Here is an 11,160-nt window from a genome sequence, read left to right on the forward strand (position 1 = left end):
GGAAGTTGCTGCAACAAGCAGAATAATGCAAAAGGAAGTTGGAGTCAAAAAAGCAGCAGCAGATCATTTCTGAGTTCTTTTCTTAGGTTTGATGAATATTTTGGTCTAGGCGAGGCGCATGGGTGCAGACAAATGAACGTGCGGCAAGTGACGTCGAAGGCACTTATTTATGTGGCGAAGGCGATCTAATCGTTGCCACTCGACCACACAGCGGCTGCTGCTGCACATGAGAGAAATCTGCAGACAGCTGACGATATGGATTTTGTTTTTAAGGAAGGAATGGTGTATCTTTACGGTGTGAAGTTTGGAAAAGTAAGTTTTTTATATTAAAGACTTTTCTGGGAAGGATTATAGTAAAAGGCTGATAACTGTAGTGAACGTTTGACCCAGCTCTATTTTAGAGGCTTCAAGTGTCATCCGGTGTTACTTTTAATGAAGTCAGTTACTTCTTTTTATATCTTTAACTCTTATGAGCTTTAATTGAACATCATGCACTTCCTTAAATATTTCTGTCCAACTAAACCAACTTTAGTAACAAAAAAGGGAAAATTAAAAACCTCTTGTCTAAATATTAAAGATTAAACTTGTTAGATTTAGTCTAGATTTGAACAACTGTGAAGATAAATAGAGTAAAAAGTTTCCCACATGACTCATTCTCTCCATAGCTTCTGTTCTACATTTGTAGACGATGAATGTAAAGATAGATACAAGTAAAATACAGTTTAAATTACAAATGTACTCTTTTCTGCCGATCTTTAAATTAGTCTGACATGTTATGGATTTAGAGGTTGTACGTGATATTCTGTGAAGCTAAGAAATACAAGTCACATAACATTTGTTGAACAAACAAGATTTCTCAGGGGAAAAAACAGTCAAACATGGCGGTAGTAGTGTAATGATCTGTTGTTTTGCAGCTTCAGAATTTGCATATCTGATAGAACTTGGAATTCTTTAGTCCACCAGAAAACTCTGGAGAGGATACTATCCAGCTATCATTTCAGGACCTAGAATAGTTTGAATCAGCAGGAGAAAGATTAATAAAAATGTACCAAAAAGTATGAAAAGAAAAAAAACGGTACCGCTAAAAGGGCAAAGTCAGCATTGAAAGAAGATTATTAAAAGACTTTGCCTTGACTTTATTTAGATTATTATTACAAGAAAATGTCATGGAAATAAAGCCCATCTATTAAATGGATCTAAAATAAGTCTTAAAAATCTCATTGTCAGTGTTTCAACTGCTTGACTGCACTTGTTGCTGCTAAGGTAGGTTAAGGTTTAAGACAAAAAAAAGAGAATAATTGAATTGCATAACATACATGACTAAAGCTGTATCATAAAGCGAAATGGTAAACTACGCAAATACAAGACAGAGCCGGCGTCACAGACCTTCCTGTACTTAATGGAGCAGTTTTGCAAGGAGCCACAGCTGTGTTGCAGAAAGTCGCAGTAAATTGCACAGTCGAACACAACACCGAGTGTTGGTGAGCTGAAGGAGCTGGAGGGGAGCCTTGCACCTTCCTTCAGCTAGATCTGAACCATTCTTCCTTTAAGACCAGAACAGGCTAAACTGAGTTGTTTTTTTGTCAGACTGAAAGGGCAGAAGATTAGTGCAACCCTTGTGCTCTCCTAGGCACTTTGGGAGTAGGGTCATTTAGACCCACTAAACTCTGCGCCGAACCTTTTTTCTTCAGTGATTTGTGATCTTGACTGGTGTCCATGGATTACATGGAATCTTTCCACCTTTATCCACCTTTGTCATGGTAGGGAGAACACGTCAATGTAAGGGTGGGGTCATCTAAGATAGCACAAGGGTTAAGAAAATAATGGCAGCAGGACTGCTAAAGTAAAGATGAAGATGAAGATGGGAGAAATCCACAAAAATGGAGGTTTATTAAAAAGTGTTAGTGTAAATATAAAGCACCTGCTGATTGCTGAATCTACAGAAGCTTTGGTTGTTTTTGCACCTTTAACCTATGGCCACATCCGCGTAACAGAAGGTTATCATAAATGTGTTTAGTGGTCCACTTGGTTTGTGGTGCATTCTATATTATTTAATTTTTCAGGAAAAACGGGTCTCAGTTATGGGTTAAGATGAAACTGAGGCCAAACGGATTTCTCCCAGTTTGATTCTTAGAGCAAACACTGGGAAAAGCTCACGACCAATGTAGACCAAGCTACGGCAATTCTTTGATTATCTCATTAGCTCATAATCTGACACAATTTTTGGAGGCACGACTGATGCGTGCTTTGGTCAAACAGGGACTCTTTTTTTTTTTTTTACAGGTTTTTTATTTGTATTTGTTTCACTATCTTGATTTTAGATCTGCCACATTTTATAGTCCTCTTTTCATTTCAAGAGGTGTGTTTCCCCCCAATTGCCTTTTGTACATACAAAGGGAAACTCTAAAATTAATTTACAACCAAGAATAAACTAGAACAACTCCAACAAAGAGTTATATTTCCAATCTAACAGTTGAAGACAAAGATTACCTATGTTCTACTGAGCTTATAATTATCTTTTTATTGTTGCTAAAGTAAAATCAACCCACCAGTGGTGGAATAGAGTTCCTTATCCGAGTAAAAAGTGTCCAAATTAAAAAAACTGTATTTGTGAGTCAAAAAAAAACAGGCAGATTATGCTTATCTGCTTGGATTTCATGGTTAAAAGTCTGCAGTATTTACAATGAACGCCTTTAAAGGTGTCAGGTGAGTCACAGAAGAAATAGCACAAATGATGACAGCAAGAAAAGCAAAAGTATCTATTACATGGTGGATCCTTGCAACAAGACGAGGACAGAAAACTGTTCAATATTCACACAGACTCGCAAAGGCACAGTGAAAGGCATGGTCCAATAATAAGAGTGAATGTTTAAGAGGACCACAAACAGGAAATCTGGGTAATCAAATTCTGTGATTCTGAAGTGCTACAAAAAACTGTATATTTTTTATCTAAATGTCAATCGTATTTCACACCTTAACCCAGGAGTGTCCAAACTTTAGCTAGGAGAGCCAAATCTAGTTTGGTGAATATGCTTGAGGGTCAGCTTTACAGCCAGACATTCTTAACCCTCATGCTATCCTAAGCACAAGGGAGTTGGGTCATCTGGACCCCACAAGACAGTGTGCTGAACCTTTTTTCTTCAATGATTTGTGATCTTCACTGGTGTCCAAGGATTACATGAAATCCTCTTCACCTTTATCCACCTTTGTCTTTGTCGTGGTAGGGAGAACACGTCAATGTAAGGATCGGGTCATCTGGACCCCATAGGATAGCATAAGGGTTAGATATAATCATTTATAGTAACTATTAACTGTTTGAGAAATTGTCTTCTTTTTTTTTCTTTTTGGCCCCCCCCTATAGGGAATGCCGCAGGGAATAACGTGCCATCTCTACAACTTCAAACATGAGCTGTTCCTTCTTCACTTTCTGCTCCCTTTAACCTCACTGGTCCACTTAACACTCTTTTTTACACACATTTTTGCTCAAAAAAGCTCACTTCTGACTACAGTGTAGCATCCACTAGTCTTTCTCGTTACTCTATTGTGTGACTCATCAGCTTTATTTCTCACTGTTTCCTACGAATACCTACTTTGTTGCTAAAAATGGGCACCTTGTCCTCCATTATTCGCATCTTCTCAAATCTTCTTAAACAGTCCACTCTACTGCCATATTTCTTAAACTCATCTATGTCTCCCGCAGATATAAATGGTGTTTAGTCATGTAGCTCTTTTCCACCTTCCATAAAGGCCCAAAACATTTTACAATCACAGACCCATCCACCGCATATTCACATTCTGATGCCGGCTCCATTGCCGCCAACTGATAACCACCTGGAGCAAGGAGGAGTTCAGTGTCTGGCCCAAGGACACTTCAACTCATGGGCAGGCAAGGCGGGAACCAAACCTGCAATCTTCTAATCCGAGGGTGACCGCATGCATCACCCCGTGTTGTCAGGACCAAATTCCTTTCCACTCTTCCTCCTCTTCAATGTCTTCCTCTCTTCATCCGTACTGAGCGTTGCCTGCACCACCTCTTCTACTCTGTGCTCTCCAGCATTTTATAATCAAAGTTCTCTTTCCATCTTTCTATCAGACTTGTGACTTCAGATGAATGTGGAAAAAAGCAAGAATGGTGATTTAAGCAAATTATTAATTTGAAAATTTTTCTGTAGAACATCAGTCTTTAGTAGTACACCAGCATGAGATTAGACAAAAAAAGACATCTGGTGTAGTAAATTCTACGAATTTGTAGGTAAAGGCAGATATTTGTTTCACTGTTTGTTGTGTGCTTCTTCACCAAACCTTTTTAAAAGGATGTGCTCATTTTTTTTACTTTAACCCCTTGATCTTAAAATGAATTGATACTCTTCCAGCTGTTAAAAAATAAGGGGTAGTGCTTAGTTTTTAAACTCTGACCTTAAGCAACAGGACAGGACAGGATTGATTCAAAACTTGTAGCTGAGTCATTTAGGACAACAAAACATGGATCCCTTATGTAGAAAACGTTTTTGTTTCGTTGTGCTTTATTCACAATCACTTCTTACTCTTTCTCCTTCAGAAAACATGGAGAAAAACGTGGATGGCGCTTTTCAAAGCCAGCTCGACAGGCGTGGGCCGACTGGAACTCTCCAACGTCTCTGACGGCTCTTCTGCTGGCGATCAGAAGAAGTCAGGTCGGCAGAAAAGCACAGAGAGGAAAGTGGTGCGTTTGAGTGACTGCCTCAGTGCCACCCCTGCTGTGAAGGAGTCCTGTCCCTCTGGATGCACAGCTTTCTGCCTCAACACCACACAATCCACCTACATTTTCGCCTCCAATACGAGTGAGGAGTGGCTCAGCGCGCTCTGCCTCCTTGCCTTCCAGGTATCTGGCTACTTTCCATCCGTATCAGCCATTCTTTATTTGGGATAACACAAAGAGGAAGTTTGCAAAGAAAAAACTATCTGGACCTTCTACTACTTCTCCAAATTTCTTGCTTGCAGGGGTTTAAATAGTACTTGCATCTTAGTACTCAAAGTAATAAAAAAGTGATAAGAAGGAGGTTTACAATCTAAGTAATGTTTGCCAAGCCACTGTGTTTACAGGGAGATCCTGGAGGAACAGACAAAGGGGATTTTGAAGGAGGAAACAGCTTAGCCATGGAGGACAATGAACTTTACTCAACCTGGAACAAAGGTAACTTCAGTTATTTACAGAAATAAGGATGTCACGTTTTTACACCAAAATACAAATAAAATGAACTTTACAACTACGATAGAGTTACCGGTATATTGTTAGGGTATAAGATCATGTAAAGGCAGTCCCTCCATCAAATAGTAGTCCAGTTAACACAAAAGAACACAAATACAACAGGATTAAAAAGAAAATACAAACAAATGTGTGTTTTAAACTATACAAGATGATTTAGGTTTTTTTACTTTTTAAATAATGTCTAACTTTTTTTTCTGTGTGCTAGACAGCAGACTATAAGGCCACTATTCTCACAAGCACAGGAAACTGGTATCTGATTAGCTAAGACTGTTACTGATGATAAAAATATTATCATCACGAATTAGTGCGCATGTTTTTTTTGCAGAGTTCTATTAGCAGCTAGCTTTAAGGCCACACAAAAACCCATCAGCAAGTGAATCTGACAAAAAAGATGCAGAGATCTGATTGTTTCCAATCCAAATGTGATACAGTGGCAATATTTTCCGAGACGTCATGTGATACAAAGGGCAGTTTGTGACCTGGGTGATCATCCACGGGGTCATTTTCAGCTCTGAGAAATAAAAAAGCATGTTTAAACTTTATTTTTGACAAGTTTTTAAACAAACTTGGGTTGGAAAACACTGCACTGTAATTAACTTGGACGGAAGACATCAGCAGAAACTTGAAAAGTGGAATGTAGTGTCAGCAGGCGTCGGCTTATAAAAATGCATTGCTTTGTGTTTTTTAATGGATTATACTTCTGTACAATTTACACGGGTGTCAAATGGAGGGATTAATGCAAGCAATTTTACACCATCGTTTTTCTTTTTAGCTCTCCTCTCTCTTTTGACTTTTGAAATGCACTTTCTTTCACTGTCATTGCTGCTCCAACCTCTTTGGTGTGCAGGTACAGCTCTCTGATCTCCTCGTGTTTTCTCTTCTTCAGATCCCACTCTTCCTCCCAAACAGTTCAAAGTGAAGATCAAGAGCACAATAGCATCCAAGAGGTGCAAACTGGCTGGGGAGTATCTGATGTCCTCGGAAACAGAGGCTCTGGTGCTGTTCAGCCTTGATGCCAGCGACGCCATCTTCCGCTGGCCATACAGGCTCCTCCGCAGATTTGGAAAAGTTGAGGTGATGTGTTTGCAGAAACTGATTCCAAGCCTAATTTCTCGGCTTCCTGTTCTCCAATTGCTGCAGTTACAATCATTTGCTTTACCCCCGTTTTTTGTGTGTGAGTGGTTTGTCTCTTTTTGAGTTCTGCTGCTGGATGTTTATTCCTAATCTCCCATTCAGATGAAGCTTTCTTCTCCACTGTCACCCTTTTCTTGCTAAATAGAGATTATACCCAAAACCCTTTGAGATTATCTGCTACAGACACCCCAGAAACTATTCATCCTCCCGGCAAATTTGAACTTATTTTTACTTTTATTCCATAATGAGTTTCTTCTTGGGTTGAAATGACAAAGACATCTCTCAGAAGTTGATAAAACAATCTACAAGAGGTATCCTCAGCTTTTAAAGTTAACATGTCTAAAGTCAAACAGGGGTATGAATCCTATTAGGGTTGACTGTATAAATGCAGTTTTTAAAAAATATATTTAAAATTGCTTCGGCTCATTGAAATTTCATTCCTTAACTTAGCAGAGTTGGATGTTTTTGTCTTATTTGTTGCACCTTCATTAAACCTGGTCTGCATGGTGGTGTAGTGGTTAGCCCACTCACTTCACAGGGGCAAGTCCCTGGGTCAAATCCCAGCTGGGATCCTTTTGCCTGGAGTTTGCTTGCTCTCCTCATACTTTGTAGGTTATTAATAGGTGACTCTTCATTGAAGAAAAAAGGTTCAGCGCACTGGCACAGGTGTCAAACTCCAGGCCTCGAGGGCCAGTGTCCTGCGTGTTTTCTAACCAACCAACCATTGAAGATCCTTATTGAATAAACACACCTGATCCAGGTAATTAGCAGCAGATGAGGCAGGATTTCTGAAAAACCAGCAGGAGGTCGGCCCTCGAGGCCTGGAGATTGACACCCCTGTGTGGGTCTGTAGGATGTAGGGATGTAGCCAGTTCCTCTCGCTAAATTTCCTCTTGGAGTGACTGTGTGGCCCTGAAACAGACTGATGTCCTCTTCAGGGTGTACGCCGCCTTCGCTCACTAGTTACTAAGTTGGCTCCAGCGACCCCGGCGTGACCCCAAAAGGGGCTTAGCATGTGCTAACAATGGAACTGAACCCTAAAATTGCAGCAAAATTGAATCTAAATCTTAAAATCAGATCAGGATTTGTTCAAAATGCCCCTTTGGTTATAATTTCAGGGTGGATTCAGCATCGAAGCAGGCCGCCGCTGTGAGTCAGGGGAAGGACTGTTCATCTTTCTGACTCGCCATGCCCTCCATGTCTTTCAAGCTATAGCCAAACAGTGTTCAGTGGATATTCCAGCTGGCATGCAGCCGGTCAATGACCACAGAAGATCACTGTGCGACCCATCTCTTGCTATCCCGGCAGCCGCTAAAGGCCAAACTTTTGATCCTCCGGATGTCGACGCAGACACAGATGACGAATCTGATGGCCACTACTCTCTGATTACTGAACCTGCACAAAAATTCAAGCCCCAAAGTTTTCTGAAATGTGATTCTAAGGAGAGACCCAGTGAAGATGAGGATGAGTATGGACTGCGTCTGTCAGTGGAAGCTCTAAACCTGGAAAGCGTCATTGATGACAGTGTTTATTATAACCTGAAGAAAGATGCTCCTCCCCTGAGGCTAAAATCAGACATAGATGATTCAGAGTCCATTTATTCAGACGTAAAAATCAGAGACTCCCCCTTAGATCCCCGGCCTGAGTCTTTGTACGCCATTGTGGCCCCTCCTGTGCCCCCTGTGCCCCCCTCCTTCATTCTGTGTCCTGTACCCAAGCGGCGAAGTCAATTTCTGTCCCCGGTGGACAACCAGCTAGAGCACAATAAGGCACAGCCGGCAGACGACACGAGGGAGGAGGAGGATGATGCCACCAGCTCTGTGACTCGAAACCCCCCCACAGAGGCGCCTGGCACTTTTAAACACAAGCTGGCAGAAATCCTTTCAAAGGACGTGACAAAACTTCAGCCACCTCTTCCCTTAGGAGGGGCCAGCTCCTCCTTTTCCCAGTAAGCTCTCTGGAAAAACAAAGAGAGGAGGACAACTTCTACTGTCTCAGACCATCGAGGGACACAATTAGTTCCTTTACAGCTCCTTTGCTGAGAGCAATTAACTGCCCTTTACATCTACTGTATAATTTTTCTTAAACTTTTTCTTAACAAAGAACTGTTTTTTTGCTAAATCCCAACTGCTAATTCAAATCTTCAAAGAGAAATATTGGACTTTGTCATGTTTTTTCTGCTTTTTCTCAACTAATACAATGTTTTCATTATGGCACAATAAAAAAGACAAATGAAACAGACTTTTGTTGTGAATCCGCCCTTATTAATGGAAAAAATTACTTCAAATGCACATTTATACCATAATTATATATTTATTATAGCAGAACATCCCTTACAAATTGGATAAACATAAATAGAAAAATACTTGTTTTTGAATCAAGGGTATAATCTATCAAATGACTGGATTTTGCCAGCAGCTACTGTTAAAGTGCATTCAAAAAGGTAATTGGAAGTACACCGTTCTGAGTTGAGTTACCTGCAGTATTTTAGAATTAAACACTACATCTAATCTATTGTAAATGGCAGGTGAGGTTGGGTGGATGAGGTTCTCCTCTGTCTGCAGACACTTTTGAGAGCATGTGATGAGTTTCTGTCAGTGCCTCCCGCCCTGAGCCTCCTCCATGTCACTGAGATGCGAGGATTCCCCATCGCTGCTATTGGAAGAAAGTCCTGAAACATCTGGCCCAAAGTCCGCCGTTGGTCCGAGGATGAGGAGCTGGTTAAAAGGAGCGGATGGGTCTCCCTCCTCTCCTGCTGGCCTTATGGAGCGCGAAAAGCTCCTCCTGGAGGTCTTCTCCGCCGCGCCTGAGCGCGGACTCATGCACTCTTCGTGCACCACGCCGGACAGCAGCTCAGACAGCTCCGTGATGTAAATCTGGGCCATCTGCAGGGTGTCATACTTGGACAACTTTTTCTCGTTTTCCAGCGATGGAATGACGCTCCTCAGCTCGTCGAAGGCTTTATTCAGGCCGTGCATCCTCCTCCTCTCCCGCGCGTTTGCCGCGACGCGCCTGTGTCTCTGAGGACCGAAGCTGCTGGTCTTGGCTGCATCATTATCGGGGCTGCTTTCTGTGACGCTCGGAGTGGACGCGCACTGAAGGAGTTTAGTCACCGGCGCAGCTTTAAGAGTTGACTCTGCGGCTGCGTCTCTCCTTGAGAACGCACGGAGTGAATTCGAGGAAATCCAAGTCTTGGAGTGGATGACAGCCAGGTTGCGCTGCTGCAGCAGGGAGAAGTCCTCCGAGTACTCTGGCCAGCTTGAGAGTTCCGCCTTCGCGGCCATCACTCCGACGGCCTGTGGATGCGCAGTGCACACTAAAGTGGCGCAGAAACCTTTCGGCTGATGTCCAGCTCTGTGGCGCCGCTGGGACTGCGCTAACAATTTATAGAGCATCTCCTCAGTCACCTTGCTGTCACTCCCAACCGCTCTGACAGCCCTGCAGCCTCTGCAGCAGCTGTCAAAGAACAATTCAAGACAAAGCTGGACGCCCCCCCACCACGGGTTTTCTCCCCTTTTGTAACTCAATCACGACCAACAAAGAGGGAAGCCAAATTATAAATCATTTAGGAGATGGTGTTTGCATCTTTTCATTGAGATAAATGGTCTTCCAAAACACCCCCAAAAAAAGTCTGAATAATCATTTTTTCAAGTAAACCTGAAATTCTGAATACTTAAAAAAAAAAACTTGTCATGAGACAAAATTCACAGGTGACCCTTCACACCAGAATATAATTTTATTAATACAAAAAGCAAATTTTATATTTAGTCTTTTGTAACAAAAAACCCATCCTTAACAGGAAAAAATAGAACCAATCCATATGTAACAAGGTAAATTACTAAAGCGCACAAAAAACACATTCAGTGTTGCAAGTGGCATTGTTTTTATTTACAGTAAATACAAACAAATAAAAGTATACAAAAACACATAATTTAAAGTCCCGCTCAGGTCATCTTTTGAACTATTGTGAAAGCGGCAGCAGGTCATTATAAATCCACCTCTGAGTCGTGGGCAGGACTGTTGGCACAGGGTAAGCCTGCCCTAGCTTCCTGACATCCTTCCGTTTACACTGTCTCCCGTTAGCTTACAGCCCCTCACAACCCCAAGCTAGTGCTATCTGTACAGCAAAAATGGCGAGCAGTATTGGAGCTATCCAGCTGTACAGTTTTGAGACAGATGCCAGCTCAGACAAAAAAAAACAAAGATGTACATGGATCTATTTGTCTGCAAGTGAATGCAGAATGGAGTGGACCAGGGAGCTTTTGGAGGGGGCGGCAGTGTATTTTCTATGTCACAAATAAGTTCTTTTTCTATTATTATTATTTTTTTTGTCTCAGAAATGCATTTCAAGCTTAATTTTCTTTATATTTGTCATCCATCATTAGAAAAAAGGCACAAAAACCTACATTCATTGGAGTGGGTCTTTCAGTCTGAAGAACTCATGGATTTGCTTGGCCTGCGTTATGGCGAGCAGCATCTTTACCTCATGAGCCACGTTGTTCGCCCTTAAAACAGAATCCCACGTCCGTTCTCAAACAAACAGTAAAAGGCGTCCAATTCTTCCATGATTATTTGCAGAGGACTAATAAAAGGAACAGGTGGGAGAGCAGAGCTGAGCCACACCTGTCTGCAGCGGCTGTGATAACTGATAAGTTCTTCATGAATCATTTAGTGAGAAGGAGGAAAAGCATGGAAAGGCCTTCATGGAAAAGTCAGTCTCCTGTATTTATTATTCATCTTCTAGCTGTGAAGGTTTTTTTTTTAGGAGACAGAAACGC

The 11,160-nt window shown here is 41.6% G+C and overlaps 2 protein-coding genes across 2 annotated transcripts; one reads left to right on the forward strand and one right to left on the reverse strand.

The window, feature by feature from the left end:
• The first annotated feature begins 67 nt into the window (after positions 1–67).
• Positions 68–8,735, forward strand: dok3 (docking protein 3). The gene is made up of 5 exons (XM_011480324.3): positions 68–312; positions 4,559–4,861; positions 5,083–5,173; positions 6,135–6,322; positions 7,501–8,735. Exons 1-5 carry the CDS (start codon positions 256–258, stop codon positions 8,332–8,334), a joined length of 1,473 nt encoding a protein of 490 aa, XP_011478626.2. The 5' UTR covers positions 68–255; the 3' UTR covers positions 8,335–8,735.
• Positions 8,676–9,853, reverse strand: LOC101175327 (neurogenin-2). The gene has a single exon (XM_004073377.4). It carries the CDS (start codon positions 9,775–9,777, stop codon positions 8,977–8,979), a length of 801 nt encoding a protein of 266 aa, XP_004073425.2. The 5' UTR covers positions 9,778–9,853; the 3' UTR covers positions 8,676–8,976.
• Between the last annotated feature and the right edge of the window lie 1,307 nt (positions 9,854–11,160).

Source organism: Oryzias latipes, chromosome 10, assembly GCF_002234675.1.
Source record: "Oryzias latipes chromosome 10, ASM223467v1".
Classification (NCBI taxonomy): domain Eukaryota; kingdom Metazoa; phylum Chordata; class Actinopteri; order Beloniformes; family Adrianichthyidae; genus Oryzias; species Oryzias latipes.

Coding starts and splice junctions, on each gene's coding strand:
- dok3 (XM_011480324.3), top strand. CDS start 256: ATGGATTTTGTTTTTAAGGAAGGAATGGTGTATCTTTACGGTGTGAAG. Junction 5,174..6,134: donor TTACTCAACCTGGAACAAAG/GTAACTTCAGTT, acceptor TCTCTTCTTCAG/ATCCCACTCTTCCTCCCAAA. Junction 6,323..7,500: donor GCAGATTTGGAAAAGTTGAG/GTGATGTGTTTG, acceptor TTATAATTTCAG/GGTGGATTCAGCATCGAAGC.
- LOC101175327 (XM_004073377.4), bottom strand. CDS start 9,777: ATGCTCTATAAATTGTTAGCGCAGTCCCAGCGGCGCCACAGAGCTGGA.